This window comes from Drosophila guanche, unplaced genomic scaffold (genome assembly GCF_900245975.1).
Source record: "Drosophila guanche unplaced genomic scaffold, DGUA_6, whole genome shotgun sequence".
In the NCBI taxonomy this organism is placed as follows: domain Eukaryota; kingdom Metazoa; phylum Arthropoda; class Insecta; order Diptera; family Drosophilidae; genus Drosophila; species Drosophila guanche.
This window is the reverse complement of record NW_022995752.1, coordinates 892799-909512: the sequence shown is the minus strand read 5'-3', so window position 1 is coordinate 909512 and position 16714 is coordinate 892799. Positions and strand designations below refer to the sequence as shown.

Sequence of the window (16714 nt, the reverse complement as noted above, 5' to 3'; positions counted from 1 at the left end):
GAATGAAATTATTTTATCTTTACAATTTATTAAATCTTTTGCGAATGGAAGTTGATCAGCTTTCTACAAGAAAGACAACAATTGCATCTTCGTGCTATAAAAATTTCAATGTTCATTGCTGGAAATGATTTACGGACGACTGATGGGTGGATATGTCTCAGCCGCTGTTTAGGGTATTGATTCCCAATCTCTTAGAAGGCCTAACATTAAGTGTAGATGACGAAATTTGTTCAGTTCGTTTGGGCACTGGTGGAGAAGAGCGCCAGGGCTCCGCTGGCGAGGCCAACGGAGAAAATGTAGTTCACAAATGGCGTCGAGTTCTTTAGCAGAAAGAAGCTGATGAAGATGATCACAGCCAGGTAGATGGAATTATTGTAGAAAATTGAAAAGGTGGTTGCCTCGTAGTCGGCGACCTCGTTCTTCTTCCAGAGAATGCGCTCGTCCTTTTCCTTTCGCGTGACCTTCTTGTCGTCGCCCAGTTGGCGGTTCACCTCCCGGGTAACAGCATCCTCGCGACGTCCAGCGATCTTGTGCTTCAGCTGGAACTTGATGTTCTTGTAGGCAGTAGCCATCAGATAGGTGCTAGCGGCGGTCACCAACACGAACAGAATGGAGCTGGGCCACAGGTCCATGTTGTGTATGCGCCAGAAGAGCCCTGCAAAGCAAAACTTTCATTCATAAAGAGCGGCCAAAAAATCAACAACGTGTCACTTTACTCACAGATGGGCACCGCGGACACGATAAAGGCATTGCCGTAGAAGAGGGCCGAGGACTTTGTGCTCACATTGCGGCTGAAATCCTGAAGCAGAAGCTCCTCCTCCTTGGTGAAGCCGGAAGACTGCACTTTTTGTTGCTTGCCAGAGCCCATTTTTCAGTAATTTAAGTCAAACAAAAGCAATAGCTCAGTGAAAGTTGATACAACGCACGCAAAAGTCTATGACGAAGTGTACACGAATGCAAGAGTCGAGAGTTGTCGGCTTCTTGCCGATGTGACGTGTAAACGTCAAACGCAGGGTTGCACTGGGACTGGGTCTAATTGACAGCCCTGGTAGTCGATAGTTGTGGATATCAGCAACACACATTTACCGATAGGAGAGCAACAGGTTCTGCAGCTGAGCGGAATTTGATTTTATTTTAATTTAGTTTGAAATTAAAGGTGCGCTATAGAATAAAGGGTACCTGCTTAAAGTTTCGGTTGTTTTTGGAAACAGTCGAATTGTTGGTTCGAAAGCATCTAAGCTAAATTATCACAGCAAACCCGAACCTGTCCAAAGGTCATTTCAAGTTGTTTACATGTTTCGTGCCTTTTAGGTCTCTGGTCCGTAATGCTCCGAACAAAAGTCTTTAATCAGTTGGCCCGTAATGGTGCCAGCCGGCTCATGTCCACCGCCACCAAGCTGACCACAGTGGAAGTGAATGACAAAACAGGAATCGCCACCCTCACCATGTGCAGGCCTCCAGTGAATGGACTCAATTTGGAGCTGCTGAAGGATCTGAAAACCTCCATTGACGAAATTGAGAGCAACAAAAGCCGCGGTCTCATACTGACATCCGTAAGATAGTGCATTGAATTCTCTGCGAACATATTTAATCAATTGCATAAATCACTATCAGTCCAATGCGACAATATTCTCAGCCGGTCTGGATATCCTGGAAATGTACAAACCCGAAAAGGAGAGGATTCGTGCGTTTTGGACGCAATTGCAGGAGGTTTGGCTTGCCCTCTACGGTAGCAGTGTGCCCACTGCAGCTGCCATTAATGTAAGTTTCAAGATACGGATTCTCACGCCTGCTGTAACGATTTGTTTTCGTAGGGTCACTCCCCCGCCGGTGGCTGCCTTTTGGCCACATCTTGCGAGTACAGAGTCATGCTGCCAAAGTTCACCATTGGCTTGAATGAGACGCAACTGGGCATTGTGGCGCCCAAGTGGTTCATGGCGTCGTTCCTAAGCGTCCTCCCACAACGTCAGGCAGAGCGTGCTCTCAACCAGGGCCGTATGTTCACGACGGAGGAGGCCTTGCAAATCGGCCTCATCGACGAGACTGCCAACAGCAAAGAAGAGGCGGTGGAAAAGTGTGCTGCATTCATTGGTACATTCGCCAAAGTTAATCCTTTGGCTCGGGCACTGACCAAACAGCAGTTCCGCTCAGCCGATTTGCAGCAATTGGAAAACGAGCGTCAGGATGATCTGGAGAAGTTTTTGTTCTTTGTTAACCAGCCAGCCGTGCAGAAGGGTCTGGGCATTTATCTCGAAGGTCTGAAGAAGAAGTCCAAGAAATAATCATTTATTGAGATTATAATTGCCAATTTTTAAATAAAGCCAATTTACTATTTATTTCAATATGCTTGACAGTGCAAGAACAATTTCTGCTATTCGATAACTGATAGTCGATAACGATAAAACAGTCGTTGATCGATAGTGGCACAGCAGGTTCTATTTTAGCTGAATCGATTTTGGTATAATCTACGAAGCTGGAAGGATCAATATTTATATAGGTGAATACTAAATTTATAGATTTTATTTGTTCTATACTGCTTTTATAATCATACCGATTTTTTTTTGCAGCTCCAGGGCAAAAATCTCCATTAAACCGGCACCAGAACAAAGGTCACCTTTTGCATACTTTGGTGATAATGTTCTCTCCCAGAGTCGTAAGCCTTGTGCCTCGCACAGGCCCCAGACGTTTCATGTCCACCGCCAGTAAGCTGACCACAGTGGAGGTGAATGACAAAACCGGCATTGCCACGCTAACAATGTGCCGTCCTCCCGTAAATGGACAAAATTTGGAACTGCTATTGGATATTAAATCCTCCATCAAAGAAATAGAGAACGACAGCAGCCGAGGTCTCATAATCACATCCGTAAGACCATTTTTAAATTGAATACGTTTCAGCATAATTATGGCATTCACTTCTTAGGCTAGTCCGAAGGTATTCTGTGCTGGCCTAGACATCCTTGAAATGCATAAGCCGGACCAGCAAAGGCTACGGGCCGTTTGGACAGAACTGCAAAATGTTTGGTGTGCCCTCTATGGCATTAGTATGCCCACAGCGGCTGCCATCAACGTAAGTCTGTAAATATGTGCCAACAATTTTGTACATGCCAATCTCCAAGGGTCACGCCCCAGCCGGTGGATGTCTTCTGGCCACAGCCTGCGAATATCGTGTTATGGTGCCAGATTGCAGAATTGGACTGAACGAAACCCAGCTGGGGATTATTGCGCCGAAATGGCTGGTTTCGGGCTTCTTGAACATCCTTCCAAAGCGAGTGGCGGAACGGGCTCTCACTCAGAGTCGCCTCTTCACCACGGACGAGGCCTTACAGGAGGGCCTCATTGACGAGATCGCCAACAGCAAAGAGGAGGCTGTGGAAAAGTGTGCCGCCTTCATAGGCACATTCTCCAAAGTGAATCCCGTGGCCCGTGCTCTGACCAAGCTACAGTTCCGGGCGGAGAATTTGCGCCAGTTCCATAAGGAACGCGAACAGGATGTCGAGAACTTCCTATCCCTAGTCAACCGGCCAGAGGTGCAGAAGGGTATAGGCGCTTATCTCGAAGGTCTGAAGAAGAAGAAGGCCAACAAACAATAATCATTGTGTTAAATATTTACAAACTAATATCAATGCAAACAGTTAAATTATTTTCTAAATTCGTTCCATTCGATAGGCAGTTTTCACAACGATAATCGATTGTAGATCAGCTGATCGCTGCGGCTTCATTTTGTCAGTTTGCTTTGGTTCGCGTCCCGACTGCAAAGCAAATGAAAAAAACAAGTTAATTTGTTTAATTGTATGCCTGCCGCTGAGTGCGTGATTGCTCTTCAAGTTCCAAAGTCGTAGAAATGTTGCGCAACAGGCTGTTGGCCTGTCTCCGACAAATCAAACCCATCAATTGCAGCCCATTTTTGCGATCGCTCTCAAATGCAGCAAACTCGGGTCTCACTCAGGTCGAAGTGGACGACAAGAGTGGGATTGCCACATTATCGATGAATCTGCCGCCAGTGAACACTCTCACATTGGAGTTGATGCACGACTTGATCGATTCAATTAACCAGATCGAGTGCAACAAGAGCCGTGGGCTCATTCTGACGTCGGTGAGTCTGGCCAGTTGACAAAGGTTTTCTTGACACGATCTTCCATTATTTTGCAGAGCAATGACAAGGTTTTCTCTGCCGGACTTGACCTCAAAGAGCTGTACAAGCCCGATCAGGAGAGGCTGAAGGAGTTCTGGACAATCTTCCAAGACCTGTGGCTGGCCCTGCATCTCTGCGGCATTCCAACAGCAGCGGCCATCAACGTAAGCCCAAAGTGTGCATCGAAGAAACACCCAATAATCATTGTACTTTAGGGTCATGCGCCTGCCGCTGGCTGCATTATGGCCACGGCCTGTGAGTACCGGGTCATGCTGCCAGATTTCTTTATCGGAGTGCATGCCACGCGATTTAGTTTCCTCGTCTCCAAGTGGATGATGCTCTCCTATCAGAGTGTGCTTCCACGCCGGATTGTCGAGCGGGCGCTGAACCAAGGTAAGCTATTCAGCACTCAGGAGGCCCTTGAGGTGGGCCTCATCGACGAGGTGGCCTGCAGCAAAGAGGAGGCCCTGGCGCAATGTTCCGCCTTCATTGGCACCTTTGACAAGGCCAATCCGATTGCCAGAACACTGACCAAGCAAATGTGTCGCGACTCGGATGTTCGCGAGTTGCTCAGCGATCGTGCCGGGGACCTGCGTGCCTGTGTGGACTACATCAATACTCCCCTGTTCCAGGAGGGACTGAGCGCCCACCTCCAAGGCCTCAAGGAGAAAAAATAATTGGTCAACGCATCGAACTGGTGCTGTCCAAAGTGTGCTGCATTTATTATAGAAATTTGTATATTAAATTGTTACTCCCAAAAACTTATTCCTGGTTCAACTCCTGTGGAAGATTGGCCAGAGCCTCTGACATCATTTCCATGAACCAATTTATTTCCAATATTTTGGCACGATGTCGGTCGACTTCCTTGCTGTAAAGAGAAGAGTGTCTATTGTGCCTTTTGTGGTCTTTGAATTCGGTCTCCACTCACCTGTTCAGCTGCTGAATCATGTTGTCAATGAACTCCCTGCTGCGCAGGGCCATGCGATCCTCGCGTTCATCAATGCGCAAGTTGTGAGTTGTTCGCATGCCCTCGACCAGTTTGAGGACAGCCTCGCGATCGTCCACACACATTGTCAACTCCTTGGGCACAGCACCAAGTTCGCGACGAGCCTGTTTGGTGGCCAGGAATTGCGTCACCATCTCCGTCATGTTGTCTGCAAAATGGCCGCTGACATCGTGTAGCTGCAGGAAGAACACCTGAGCTTGCTCCACAAAGCCGGCCATCAGTTGGGAGATTTTGTGATGGAAGTTCCGCGTGGATTCCTCAACAGCCTCATGCAAATGTAATTCCTGGGACATCAAGCTCTGCCACATCTCGTTGAGGGCATCATCAAATTGTCGATTGAGTGTGTCCACCTGTGCGTACGCTTCTGATCCGTCCTCGCTCTCCTCCAGCTCACGCAGCATCGCGCGCAGTTCCTCGAATGTTCGCTCCTTGTATTGCATAAACTCTTCGATCTGCGACTGGCCCAGTGACTGCAGCTCTTGCTGCCCTTCTTCCATGTTTGAGTTAAAATCTTGGATCTCCTTATCGCGTTCTCCAAAGCGCTCTAGGCCCAGCCTGTAGATTTTCTGGGTCAATTGGTGAACGTCTTTGGCATACTCCTCTGTGAGCTCTTGCGCCGGAGCCCCTATCAGCACTAGGAGTCGCCCGTTCTCGTCGTCTCGCCACAGGGAATCGTACAGCTGATGTCCATCTAGATGCTCCACAAAGCTGGAGGATAGTCGCTCTGCCTCGGCTGCCTCCCTTGCAGCCGTTTGAAGAGCCTGAATCTCACGCTCTTGCTTGTCCTCGATCTCACGTAGCTCGCGACTGTTGGGAAAGAGACTTGGATGTCATCTGGGTGAGGGAATTAATGGAGCGAACTCACTAGAAACGCTTCCGTGCCGCATCCCGTGTATCCGCTTTGATGAACACATATTCGTAGTAATTCAATTGGGGAAGAATGGCCGTCACATAGAGAGATAAAGGGAAATCTGGTTGCTGTGCAATGGGATTACCTTCCAGATTAAGTACTTTTAGGCTGTTTACAAAGCGCAGTCGTTCGATCTAGAGAGAAACAGAAGCAAGTAATTTAAAGATGTAATTTCTCAGGGAGAGCCTCACCCCATCAACCGTGTCGATCAGATTATTGCCAATGCTGAGAATGACCAGCTTTTCGAGGTTCTCCAGGTTCTCAATTTTCGTGATGCGATTGCTGAACAACGAGAGGGTTTCCAGATTGACCAGCGTCTCCAGGTTCTCGATTTTCGTGATGTAATTGAAGCTGAGATTCAGCTCCTTGAGCGCTGTGAGCATTCCAATGTGCTCGATGACCTCGATTTTGTTGCAGTTGAGGCACAGCTTGGTGAGATTGGGTAACATCCAGAGGTGGTCGATGCGCAAAAGATCTTCAAAGAAGAAATCCTTCAGATTAGACAGTGTCAAAGCACTTTTCAGTGGCTGCTTACTCTTAAACTCCAGTCTCATGGTTTGTATGCGTTCGTAGACCACAGGCTCCAGCTGATGCAGGCGACTCGACTCGCCCTTTTGTCCCTGCCCTAGGTATGCTGTCTCGATCATCTGGCGATCAATGATGCCCGGCTCTGGGCAGTTGATCTCCTCAAGGAAGCCCCTCGCCGGCTCCACACTCTCATCCCCTGAACCCTGGCTGACCTGTTCGTCCATTTTGATTGACTCCCGCTCAACATTTGCCAAGCAGAGTCCATTCCATATCAAGGCTATGGTTGCCTGGGGCAACCAAAAACAACAGAGCCCTGCCTAGTAACCACTTGGGTCGTGGTCTCAGGTGCGTGTTCCACCCCTTCGATGACTCGCTGGAACAGGTGCAAAGGGGTTTTTCTTTCTTTTCGCTCCGGTGAGGCCGGCTCCGTGTGCCGATTGATTTCACTCGTAGACCTTCGTGCGTTCGGCTCTCGCTGGGGGGTGCAGCGGAGCCAAGGGATGGTCTAGTTAGGGTTGCGGTTGTTTAGCTTTTCGGGTTGTTGTGGATATCGGCTCTGGCAGTTGTTAATATTTGCTTCTAAAATAAACTCCTGTTCGCGAGCGAAACTTACCATAGGGAGAAACTCAATAAATCTCCACTTAATCGTTTGAATCGAATCATCCAGGCAGAGATCAAGTGGAGATCATCGGATTTAAACGCGATTGTGACTCGAGGTACGACTAAGGATTGCAGAATAGTTAAGCAAAGCCCTTCCTTTCAGTGCATTGGATAACAGGCAGAACCCCCATTGACCGAACGTCGAATCGATAAAGTGACCCCGGGAACCTTTTGTTTATATGTTTGCACACAGTGCGAAAAGTGTCGCATATCACATATAGTACTACTCAAAGTACTACCCAACCCCTCCGAGATGTGCGTGTTCCATGTGCAAATCTAATAAATTAGTTAAATGTGAATGGGTTCAAGGTCTCGGTGCGGGCAGCCATGCTAGATCACGTCCATACTCTCCTCCATTCGCCATGGCACCAGCTACTCCAACAATGAGGACCGCAACAATGCTCAGCTTCATCCTTAGACTGCAAATGGGTTTAGTTTTCCACGATGTGGATATTTTATAGGATTCTCGGCATATAATTGAATTGGCAATGCCTTCATTTGAATGTTAACTAATTATGTGGGGTGCTTGCATAAGCCTTTTTTTTTGGACTTTGGAACAGTATAGTCGGAAGACTCCTTCTACCGAACTTTAAGCCAAATTAATTATGCACAAGTGTAAATACTTACATATGTACATGTGTAGGGGCTAGCTTTTTATATGTATGTGTCTGTGAAGTAAATAAAAACTAGTGGAAATGAGTGTGAGACGATTTGTACACGTCACAACCTTTATACCCGGTACTTAGTCAGTATATAGTATGTACATTCATACATATGTATGAAACCTACATCTGTATATATGTATTTATCCTCATGATTTTTTGGAATTTTACATTTTTTCTACATCTGTCATCTACATCAATTCTCACACCGCGCCCTTTTTTCTCGCCCACCTCCCACAGAGCAGCACCCTGTACAAGGCAGAGTGTGCGAGCGAGATAGTATGAGAAAACAAAATAAACAAAGCTGCTGGAAGGGGTATGTACTGGACATGCATTTCGGCATTTTGCCTATAATAATGATCCAATCTGATCCTAATTCGGGTATTTGATGGAACTGCGTTTTTTCTATTCTCTTGACCTTTTTTGGGGGCGAAAGGGGCCTGCCGATTTTAATCCCGGTACTCTAAGAGTAAATAGGGTATATTGTATTTGTGCACAAAGTAAATGTATGTAACACACCGAAGGAAACGTTTCCGACCCCATAAAGTATATATATTCTTGATCAGCATCAATAGCCGAGTCGACAGAGCCATGTCTGTCTATTCGTCCGTCTGTACGTCTGTCCGTCCGTCTTGTTGAGCGCCTGGATCTCAGAAACCCTAAAAGCTAGAGCCAAATTTTGCACCCAGACATCTGTATGCTCACACTGTATTTCAAGTGTTTCAATTTCTTTACAAGTGTATTTCAAAAATGAAAAGGTCCCCGCAAAACGACGAAAACCTCCCAAAAACTACAATTTTGAAGATAAAAGAAAACTTAACTAGGAAATTACCATATCTATCAGATCACCAATTGGGATCCGATTGGATCATTATTATGGCCACAATGAAGAAATGAATTTGCAGTGGCTAAACGCACCCCGTCCCGCAGCTTATATTTGTTTTTTGCACATTCTCTCTCTTGCACATTTACACTCTGCTTCGCGCAGACACGTCTCTGCCTCTGCCGCGTCTCTGCCGCGTCTCTGCCCGACTCTGCAGTGTGTGTCTCTAGGGGAGGGTGGCTAAAGGAGCTAAAGGACCGTGTTGGCGTGTGTTGTTGATGTAGATGACAGATGAAGACAACATTTAAAATTTCACATATAACCGCTAAGGTTCAGATGTAGTACTGAGTGCCGGGTATAAAAGTTGTGACGCGTAAGAAGCGTCTCACACGTCCCATATGGCTCAATCGACTCGGCTATTAATGCTGATCAAGAATATATATACTTTATGGGGTCGGAAACGTTTCCTTCTGTGCGTTACATACAACCGTTATTCCCCACAAATACAATATACCCCCTATTTACTCTTCGAGTACCGGGTATAAAAAAGATTTTACTCAAATATGCCTGACTAATAGTATGGAATATTCCCAATCGAATTGGGAATGCACGAATGCTGTGGATTAGCTCTGCTAAGACGGCATTGAGAATTTGATTGGGAATGCGATTAGTGATCATCTATAAATGTCTTCGCAAGATGGGGTCTCGAGTCATTTAATAACTGAAGATGAAGCTGCAGCTCCTCGTACTCCTACTACTAGAGCTCCTCATTATGGCCAACGCCGGTGGACGATACTCCTTTGGGTTGGGAAGAAAATAGATTTACATTTTTCTTATCCACACATTCAGCTCTTGTTTTGAGGGGAGCGAGCACTAATGCCTAATACACAATAAAATCATGAATCCATAAAATAGTTTTATTTTCCATAGAATACAAGCAGAGCTTTCATTTTAATTGTCATATCTAGAGAGGTGTGCTGATGATGATACTTAGATATGGTTTTATCCCTTGACAAATTAACTGCACAATAAGTGTAGAATTTGGACTAAAGTTGCTTGAGAAGTTACTCAAATCGTCCTGAGACTGCTTTTATCCAGCGTCACCTTTTCACACAGCCCTCTTCTCCGTCAATAATTCAATTGGCAACACACTCCAGAAGATGTCAACTAATGGATTCCTGATTATGTCCGGTGTTTGCATAAGACTTCCACGTGGAAAACCCTTTAGCAGTAGCTAAGCTTTATAATTATTAATTTCTTGTTAAATTTACACTGGCTTCAGGCTTCACAATAACGATTGAAATTTGCTAAAGAGTTTCACTAATGCAAACACCGAAAAAAAAATTGGAAATCTAAAGCTGATAAAGGATTTACCAATTCGACGGGTGAAGTTAATATAAATATTCCTTTAAAGACAAATAAGGTTAAAATCCAACTGAAGATTGAATTTTGAATTAAATTTACCCTCTCCACTCATTGAGCTCTTTTTTTGTGAGGAACGCTAATTCAAACAGCAAATATAATCAGGAATCCATGAATTAGTCTCTTATCTTATCATCGTTTGAAAAATGCCAAATATATGCGAATTCTGAAGATGAAGACCAAGCGGAGTCAACTTTAAGTTATCAGGAAGGTTTTGAGAGATAATAATGAGATGTGTTTTATATGTAGATGCTAAACAGAGCAAAACAAATGAACAGTTAATGGCGGTTAGACAGGTTTTAGTTAAAATCTACTTTGCATTTTTAGCAGCTTATATTTTTTATTACAACTATAATTCAGCTGGGAATATGTCCGGACCTTAGATGTCCTTTATTATCTACGACTCTTGATTTGTGTGTCGAACAAGCTGTAATTACAGACCCTACGACCCGCCACTACTTGCCATCCCATCCTCATACGTTTGTTGGTGTATCTGTGACCTTGACAGAGAGTTGGTTTTCGGTTGAAATCAAATGGAATTCGGTCAAGCTTATCGGTTGGGTGCCTCTGGATCAATATATTGATTCCAAATTGAATAGGTGGCATCCGATCCGACACATCGGGCCACACACATGTCCGGCTCATGGCCGATTCGATGTCGATTTGATTCCATATTTAGTGCATGTCATTTAATTAGAACTCTGAGATTGTTTAGAGGTTTTGCCCCAGTTGGGTTAGTGGTGGTGTATAAATAATACAAATCATTTATATTGCTCATTCTTTTCTTTATTTCTTTGTGCACAGGTGCACAGCTAGAAACTATGTGAAGAAGCTGAAGTTTGCTATTTTTTAATAAGCATGAACCGATATATAACGCTGACCCAACTGGGGGACGGCACCTACGGCACCGTTGTGCTGGGCCAGCGCAAGGACACCGGCGAGAAGGTTGCCATCAAGAGAATGAAGCGCAAATACTACTCCTGGGAGGAGGCCATGAATCTGCGTGAAGTTAAGGTGAGTCCAACACAAGTTCCAGCATTTGAGTCTTTCTGCTAATTCAGCCCACAATTTTCAGTCGCTAAAGAAACTGTCGCATCCGAACATTGTTAAGCTCAAGGAGGTGATAAGAGAGAACGACACGCTCTACTTTGTGTTTGAGTACATGAAGGAGAACCTCTACCAAATGATCAAGGATCGGGACACCCACCTGCCCGAGCCGGAGCTAAAGAGCATTCTCTTTCAGGTGAGCTGGCACTAAGATTTGTTTGCCATCTGTAAGCCATCCTCCTGTTTAGGTACTCACTGGCCTGGCCTTCATGCATCGTCATGGCTTCTTCCATCGCGATCTTAAGCCGGAAAATCTTCTCTGTTCCGGTCCGGAGCTGATCAAAATAGCTGACTTTGGCTTGGCGAGGGAGGTCAGGTCGAGGCCGCCGTTCACGGACTATGTGTCGACCCGCTGGTATCGGGCGCCCGAGGTGCTGTTGCACTCCACCAACTATGGCAGCAACATCGACCTGTGGGCCATGGGCTGCATAATGGCAGAGCTGTACACATTCCGACCGCTCTTTCCAGGCAGCAGCGAGGTGGATCAGCTATTCAAGATCTGCTCCGTGCTGGGCACGCCAGAGAAAGTTAGTAAAAAGCGCAGTGAACACGAGAAGAACATTCTAATCAAATTTCTATTGACAGGGTGACTGGCCAGATGGTTACCGACTGGCGTCCATGATTCACTTCCGCTATCCAGATTGTATCAAAGTGCCACTAAGCAGCGTCGTCAGTCGCTGCAGCCAAAACGGACTCGATTTGCTCGAGGACATGCTCGCCTACGATCCCGATAAGCGTCCGACGGCCCAGCAGAGCCTCAAGTATCCGTACTTTCACTCGCTCAAGCGGATCTCACCCACGGCGGCCACCAAGGCGAGTGTTCGCCTCAGTTCCAAGTATGCGGCGGCTTCCTCTGGGACCCAGACTGTGTCAAACCATGTGCTTCCGGTGCAGGAGAAGCTGCAGGCTGTCACCGAGCTCATCCATCAGGGCAACAACATCAACAACAACAACAACAACCTAAGCAATGGCAAGGGTCTGTCGAAGAACGTGAGCATGCCGCGAAAGTATCAGCCAAAGTTGAGCTTCTTAAACAGCCACGAAATGGGCATGCCTGTAAATGGTAGTGGAGCCCTGGCAGACACTTCCAGCTTGGTCGGAGGACCCGCGGTAGATCAAGGGCAGACTCAGCATCAGTCACAGCAACAGAATGGAAGTGAATCCATAAACGACATCTACTTGAATCGAAACATTGCACAGCTTTTTGGTTTGCCAGCAGCAACGGGCTCTCAGCAGCAGCTGTACCATCCGAATGTCTCCTTCAGCAACACCATGGCCCGCAATGCGGGTGCCATTTATGTCAGCGGCAGTCAGCTGAGCTACGACACTGCCAAGAACAATGCCAAGAACAACGGAGGTGGATATTATGTGCCAGTGACACGCAGCTCCCTGCTGGCACCCGATGCCAAGGTCTACAATGTGTTCTCCAAGGTGAGCGCCAGTCAGGCACCGCCCAGCATAATCGTGCGCCAGCCACAGCAGCATCAACAGCATCCCTCCTACGAAGCGTCATCCATTAATGGAGCGGCCATACGTTTGTCCGCGAGATCCCGTCCGAGCGGACAGGAGGCCAAGCTGAGGTCTGACGATCTGGACCAGATACTCGGGTGAGTAGGGATCGACTCTTAGGGGGGGTGTCACTGTACTGTTTGAGCATTCCATCCATTATCCATCTTTTGCTGCACTCTGAGATTCCCTTCGTTCCCTCACCATGTGACTTTGTCTTTGTCTTTCCGTGCAGCTCCAAGCTGAAAACCTCCGCCAAACGCCAGCGAAATGCCAAAACCAACATGCTGCTGGAGGACCTCTTTGGGCAGCTGTCAATGGACTCTGACAGCGATGGCAAGTACCCGCACACTGTGCCACCCACGCAGCAGGCGAAGAGTGGCGCCCATCGAGAGCGCGATCTCTTTGGCGAAAGTTTCCTGCGGCCCGGCATACGGAAGAAGAATACCCAAAGCAGCCTGGAGGTGAACAACGGCAGTCACGCGGACTCGCTGTAAGTACGGAGTAAGGCGGCGGAGGAGAAGCTTCCCTGGCCTGCATGCAACTTGTAGAATTCTCATGCTCTCATAATCATGCGCTATCATCCATGTGCTCCATGTTGTTGTGCTCTCTCTCTATACTCTGTATCTGTCTTTCTCTCTCCTCTCTCTCTCTCTCTCTCTGTCTGTGTTTCTGTGTCATCGTTTTTTGTGTTTTCATTTGCTTGTGTCATTGAACATTTTGTGAGGGTTCCCCAAGTGATAACTCCTCCTCATCCTCCCCCTCAATTGATGAAGAATGTCGCTTTTGGCCCATAAGGTAAAAATCAACATTCGCGCCCAAGTTGTAAATACATTTGAGTAGATGTAGACATAATCTAGAAGAAAGTATTACTGTCACCAAATCATATAACCATCTGTACCCATTATCGTAGCCACAAACTTATTATTTGGAATAAATTACAGACCCTTTGAGTTTCATTTCTTTATGGCACACTAAACGCTAGATAAAATAAGACTTTGATGAGCTCTTTCATGCTGTATTTATTGTTAGATTAAAGATGTTTATCCACACTCTTTCAGAGCAAAAAACACACAGAAGCAGAAGCAAGCAGCAGCTGGGACTGGAGCCGCAGCATTCCCCTGGGATGAGACCAACAAGACGGAGGATGAGAAGCTAACTGCCTGGATGGTGGCCGAGAATGGTAACTTGAATGTGGGGCAACAGCAAGCACTCCAGTAAATCCAAGTAGTCGATTAGCAACTGAAAATTCGTGACAGCACCACATCAGCACCAATCCAAAAATTCACTGGGCAGCCCAGGTATTTATTTTATGCCCATTATCATATTCCCAGGATCGCTGCTGGAGAATAAATTCTGAAGGAGATCATCGACTAGCAAAGTGCCGCGTTGTACCTGAAACAGAATGGAATGAAACTGAAACTGAATCTGAATACAAACCGTCAAAACATCAAATCAAAACATCCAAACGAGCGTTTAGAGTTAAAGTTAATATTGTTGATGCTGTGATACAGAATAAGAGATAAATAAGATATACTTTAATCGATGCTAATATAATCCAGAGTGAATTTTGAACATAAATGGTGCTTATTTAGTGATAGAGTTGACGCTGCAACTGGAACTGCAGCTGGAGCAAGTGCAAGTGGGCTTCAGTTTCATTTCCCTCTTGCGATTTCGCCAAGAGTTTGGTGGCGCTCGTTGCATAAGCCCCAACAATTGCACTTGTTTTGCGGCAGATTCAATTTCATCTGCCATAACTTCGCCACTGCGACAATGGGCCAACGGTTGCTTTGCATATAAAAGCTGGTTGAGACAAGCCCTTAGACAACAGTCGATTGACAGCCACAGCCACAGTTCACAGCCCATATCCAGCTTCAGTTCCAGCATGAGTGCCCTGGTAAGCGATTAACACCATGGAAAGTGTATCCAAAGTGTAAAGCAGCCCTTGAGTAGTCTTCCAGCATTGGCCTTTGCATGTTCCTGTGTGCATTGGCCGCTGTACAGGCTTCCATCATCGCCAGCCACAGCCATCCCGATGAGTTGATCTCTAGTCCGGCTCAGTATGAGTTTCAGTATGCAGTCCATGACAGCCACACTGGGGACATAAAAGATCAGTTCGAGCATCGTCGTGGCGACTATGTGACGGGCCGTTACTCGCTGATTGAGCCCGATGGTCATCGTCGCATTGTGGACTACACCTCCGATCCGCTGCTGGGTTTCAATGCTCAGGTGCGCCGTGAGCCAATTGGGAGCGTCTACCAACGCTACTGAAGCAGACAACACTGAAGAGGAACTATAATATACATATATCAAATGATATAGAATATATCCACAGGCTGTTTGAAAATTGTTTTCTAAAAATGCATTTATTGCCTTCTATTTACACATGATATGTACAATATTACGCTGATGAGATAGCACCATCCTCATACCAATCCACTGCGGTGCTGGTAGCTGAATGGCGAAAAGTCTTAGTGGAAGAATCGTCGAAGAATATAGACAGAAGCATAGGTAATTGCGTAGAAAGTGGCTACGAGTAAGTGTCTGGGTATCAGGTTAGAACGAGCTGCTAGATGCGGATGGGTGGTCGTCGTCGTCGATGCAATGAAATCAGTGTTTGATATCTCTCTCTGTCTCCCCAGTCCAACTGTCTCTCCCGCCTTAGTGGTACAGGCCGAGCGGCAGTTTGGGTGCGGCAAGCAGCTTTGGTGCCCCATAGGCCAGGGGCAGCGGAGACAGAACCTTAGCAATGGGAGCAGCCTTAAGCACCTTGTGGCCCAAAGGATCCCGACGGACGACAGCATTGAAACCATTGTGGGCATCCGAGGTGTAGTCAACAGTACGCAGATATCCATCAGCATCGATCAGCGTGTATTGGCCCTGCACTTGATCACCCTTGCGGGACTCCGTCTGGCTCTTGATGTCGCCAGTGTGCTCGTCGTGCACCGAATAGGCAAAGTCATAGTGGGCAGGCGCCTCAACCTCGACAGCCTTCAGCAGGGGCTTGACAAGTCCCGGGGAGTGGTAGATGGGGCTCAGTGGCAGCTCGATTGCAGCGACAGCGCCCACACCCAGGATGAACAGAGACAAAAGCTGCAGCGAAATATATTGGAAAAGTTAGTTAGTAGAGTCTACGATTCTCCCTGATCCTTTAGAACTTACAGCAAACATTTTGGCTTGGAATTTGTGTTTGGATTTCGTTTGTGCTGGCTTGGTAGTTGACTTCACTTTGGGCTCTTGCACTGAACTATGTCTCCAAGTGTCGCGTTTGCATCTTTTATATGGCTCGCTGAGTCAAAGCTCTCTGGCCGGCCGGCCAGCCCCTACTCCATTCAAAATTCAAGCCCAAGCCCAAGCACACGCACCGCGAACCGCTAACCGGAATCCGTCTAATGCAAAATTTTCTAATTTTTATTAATTTTATTTTTTGCACTGTGCGAGCACATAGTAAAAAAACATTCGCCGTGCTCTGCTCCAGTTTTTGGCAACAATGTAGGCAAGGTCTAAGCTGTTGTCTTTGTGGCAATCGGGATCAATATGAGCCATACAATGGCACCCTTTTCAAGCTACGAAATCATGTGCCAAAGTCAAGCGAAAGTTAACTCTTATCAGTGAAACAATTAATCCGATATGTGCGGATTTAAGTGAATATTCGAGTGTGTTCAAAGATAATATTTCAATGCATATTGTAAGTGTACTTAAGAGAGCAATCCATAAATGTGCGCTTAGCCTCTAGCTCTTCATCCTTCTACCCGTATCTAAATAATCCATACGGATCCATTAATAGGATCAGCAAACTGCTGACAAGTTAGATGACATATTGAATGGCTGAATCGCTGACTGGCATGTGCATACGAGTATCTAACGCCGTCACAACAAACAAATTGCACGTTGACATTCGCAGATCGTTTCGCTTGATAGACAAACCCAAGATATGCCGCTAAAAAGCTTTGCCGAT

General features: G+C 46.4%; 8 protein-coding genes across 10 annotated transcripts; 5 read left to right on the top strand and 3 right to left on the bottom strand.

The window, feature by feature from the left end:
• Positions 1-8: 8 nt before the first annotated feature.
• Positions 9-947, bottom strand: LOC117588114 (translocon-associated protein subunit gamma). The gene is made up of 2 exons (XM_034279187.1): positions 721-947; positions 9-655 (listed from the first exon to the last, which is right to left on the bottom strand). The coding sequence occupies exons 1-2, from the start codon at positions 866-868 to the stop codon at positions 231-233; spliced, it is 573 nt and encodes a 190-aa protein (XP_034135078.1). The 5' UTR covers positions 869-947; the 3' UTR covers positions 9-230.
• A 98-nt stretch (positions 948-1045) lies between these two features.
• On the top strand, positions 1046-2316 carry LOC117588113 (enoyl-CoA delta isomerase 1, mitochondrial-like). The gene is made up of 4 exons (XM_034279186.1): positions 1046-1156; positions 1312-1553; positions 1615-1761; positions 1815-2316. The coding sequence occupies exons 2-4, from the start codon at positions 1326-1328 to the stop codon at positions 2280-2282; spliced, it is 843 nt and encodes a 280-aa protein (XP_034135077.1). The 5' UTR covers positions 1046-1156; positions 1312-1325; the 3' UTR covers positions 2283-2316.
• Positions 2317-2403: 87 nt separating this feature from the next.
• On the top strand, positions 2404-3590 carry LOC117588112 (enoyl-CoA delta isomerase 1, mitochondrial-like). Its single transcript, XM_034279185.1, has 4 exons — positions 2404-2497; positions 2568-2863; positions 2921-3067; positions 3117-3590. The coding sequence occupies exons 2-4, from the start codon at positions 2636-2638 to the stop codon at positions 3588-3590; spliced, it is 849 nt and encodes a 282-aa protein (XP_034135076.1). The 5' UTR covers positions 2404-2497; positions 2568-2635.
• A 130-nt stretch (positions 3591-3720) lies between these two features.
• On the top strand, positions 3721-4897 carry LOC117588111 (enoyl-CoA delta isomerase 1, mitochondrial). The gene is made up of 3 exons (XM_034279184.1): positions 3721-4093; positions 4150-4296; positions 4348-4897. Exons 1-3 carry the CDS (start codon positions 3842-3844, stop codon positions 4807-4809), a joined length of 861 nt encoding a protein of 286 aa, XP_034135075.1. The 5' UTR covers positions 3721-3841; the 3' UTR covers positions 4810-4897.
• On the bottom strand, positions 4828-7656 carry LOC117588107 (dynein regulatory complex subunit 3). 2 transcript variants are annotated; one of them, XM_034279178.1, is made up of 6 exons: positions 7190-7656; positions 6584-7132; positions 6240-6523; positions 6004-6182; positions 5061-5945; positions 4828-5000 (listed from the first exon to the last, which is right to left on the bottom strand). In XM_034279178.1, the coding sequence occupies exons 2-6, from the start codon at positions 6798-6800 to the stop codon at positions 4895-4897; spliced, it is 1671 nt and encodes a 556-aa protein (XP_034135069.1). In that variant the 5' UTR covers positions 6801-7132; positions 7190-7656; the 3' UTR covers positions 4828-4894. The 2 variants fall into 2 exon arrangements, with proteins under 2 accessions (XP_034135069.1, XP_034135070.1); XM_034279179.1 differs by having other exon boundaries at positions 4828-4996; positions 6584-7656.
• A 3274-nt stretch (positions 7657-10930) lies between these two features.
• Positions 10931-14310, top strand: LOC117587905 (cyclin-dependent kinase F-4). Of its 2 annotated transcripts, XM_034278884.1 has the most exons (7): positions 11002-11157; positions 11219-11386; positions 11439-11777; positions 11836-12857; positions 12992-13249; positions 13818-13939; positions 14091-14310. In XM_034278884.1, the coding sequence occupies exons 1-7, from the start codon at positions 11002-11004 to the stop codon at positions 14114-14116; spliced, it is 2091 nt and encodes a 696-aa protein (XP_034134775.1). In that variant the 3' UTR covers positions 14117-14310. The 2 variants fall into 2 exon arrangements, with proteins under 2 accessions (XP_034134774.1, XP_034134775.1); XM_034278883.1 differs by having other exon boundaries at positions 10931-11157; positions 13818-14310.
• A 64-nt stretch (positions 14311-14374) lies between these two features.
• Positions 14375-15067, top strand: LOC117587752 (larval cuticle protein A2B). The gene is made up of 2 exons (XM_034278676.1): positions 14375-14653; positions 14710-15067. Exons 1-2 carry the CDS (start codon positions 14642-14644, stop codon positions 15025-15027), a joined length of 330 nt encoding a protein of 109 aa, XP_034134567.1. The 5' UTR covers positions 14375-14641; the 3' UTR covers positions 15028-15067.
• A 241-nt stretch (positions 15068-15308) lies between these two features.
• Positions 15309-16060, bottom strand: LOC117587854 (larval cuticle protein A2B). Its single transcript, XM_034278820.1, has 2 exons — positions 15919-16060; positions 15309-15849 (listed from the first exon to the last, which is right to left on the bottom strand). The coding sequence occupies exons 1-2, from the start codon at positions 15925-15927 to the stop codon at positions 15418-15420; spliced, it is 441 nt and encodes a 146-aa protein (XP_034134711.1). The 5' UTR covers positions 15928-16060; the 3' UTR covers positions 15309-15417.
• Between the last annotated feature and the right edge of the window lie 654 nt (positions 16061-16714).

Excerpts from the sequence above, each read along its gene's own strand:
- LOC117588111 (XM_034279184.1), top strand. The coding sequence starts at position 3,842 with ATGTTGCGCAACAGGCTGTTGGCCTGTCTCCGACAAATCAAACCCATC. Across the intron at positions 4,094-4,149 it reads GTGGGCTCATTCTGACGTCG|AGCAATGACAAGGTTTTCTC; the intron begins GTGAGTCTGGCC and ends ATTATTTTGCAG. Across the intron at positions 4,297-4,347 it reads CAACAGCAGCGGCCATCAAC|GGTCATGCGCCTGCCGCTGG; the intron begins GTAAGCCCAAAG and ends ATTGTACTTTAG.
- LOC117587905 (XM_034278883.1), top strand. The coding sequence starts at position 11,002 with ATGAACCGATATATAACGCTGACCCAACTGGGGGACGGCACCTACGGC. Across the intron at positions 11,778-11,835 it reads TGCTGGGCACGCCAGAGAAA|GGTGACTGGCCAGATGGTTA; the intron begins GTTAGTAAAAAG and ends TTCTATTGACAG. Across the intron at positions 12,858-12,991 it reads GATCTGGACCAGATACTCGG|CTCCAAGCTGAAAACCTCCG; the intron begins GTGAGTAGGGAT and ends CTTTCCGTGCAG.
- LOC117588112 (XM_034279185.1), top strand. The coding sequence starts at position 2,636 with ATGTTCTCTCCCAGAGTCGTAAGCCTTGTGCCTCGCACAGGCCCCAGA. Across the intron at positions 2,864-2,920 it reads GAGGTCTCATAATCACATCC|GCTAGTCCGAAGGTATTCTG; the intron begins GTAAGACCATTT and ends TTCACTTCTTAG. Across the intron at positions 3,068-3,116 it reads CCACAGCGGCTGCCATCAAC|GGTCACGCCCCAGCCGGTGG; the intron begins GTAAGTCTGTAA and ends CCAATCTCCAAG.
- LOC117588113 (XM_034279186.1), top strand. The coding sequence starts at position 1,326 with ATGCTCCGAACAAAAGTCTTTAATCAGTTGGCCCGTAATGGTGCCAGC. Across the intron at positions 1,554-1,614 it reads GCGGTCTCATACTGACATCC|TCCAATGCGACAATATTCTC; the intron begins GTAAGATAGTGC and ends AATCACTATCAG. Across the intron at positions 1,762-1,814 it reads CCACTGCAGCTGCCATTAAT|GGTCACTCCCCCGCCGGTGG; the intron begins GTAAGTTTCAAG and ends TTGTTTTCGTAG.
- LOC117588107 (XM_034279178.1), bottom strand. The coding sequence starts at position 6,800 with ATGGACGAACAGGTCAGCCAGGGTTCAGGGGATGAGAGTGTGGAGCCG. Across the intron at positions 6,524-6,583 it reads CATGAGACTGGAGTTTAAGA|ATCTTTTGCGCATCGACCAC; the intron begins GTAAGCAGCCAC and ends TCTTCTTTGAAG. Across the intron at positions 5,001-5,060 it reads ATGATTCAGCAGCTGAACAG|CAAGGAAGTCGACCGACATC; the intron begins GTGAGTGGAGAC and ends TTCTCTTTACAG.
- LOC117588114 (XM_034279187.1), bottom strand. The coding sequence starts at position 868 with ATGGGCTCTGGCAAGCAACAAAAAGTGCAGTCTTCCGGCTTCACCAAG. Across the intron at positions 656-720 it reads CGTGTCCGCGGTGCCCATCT|GGCTCTTCTGGCGCATACAC; the intron begins GTGAGTAAAGTG and ends TTTGCTTTGCAG.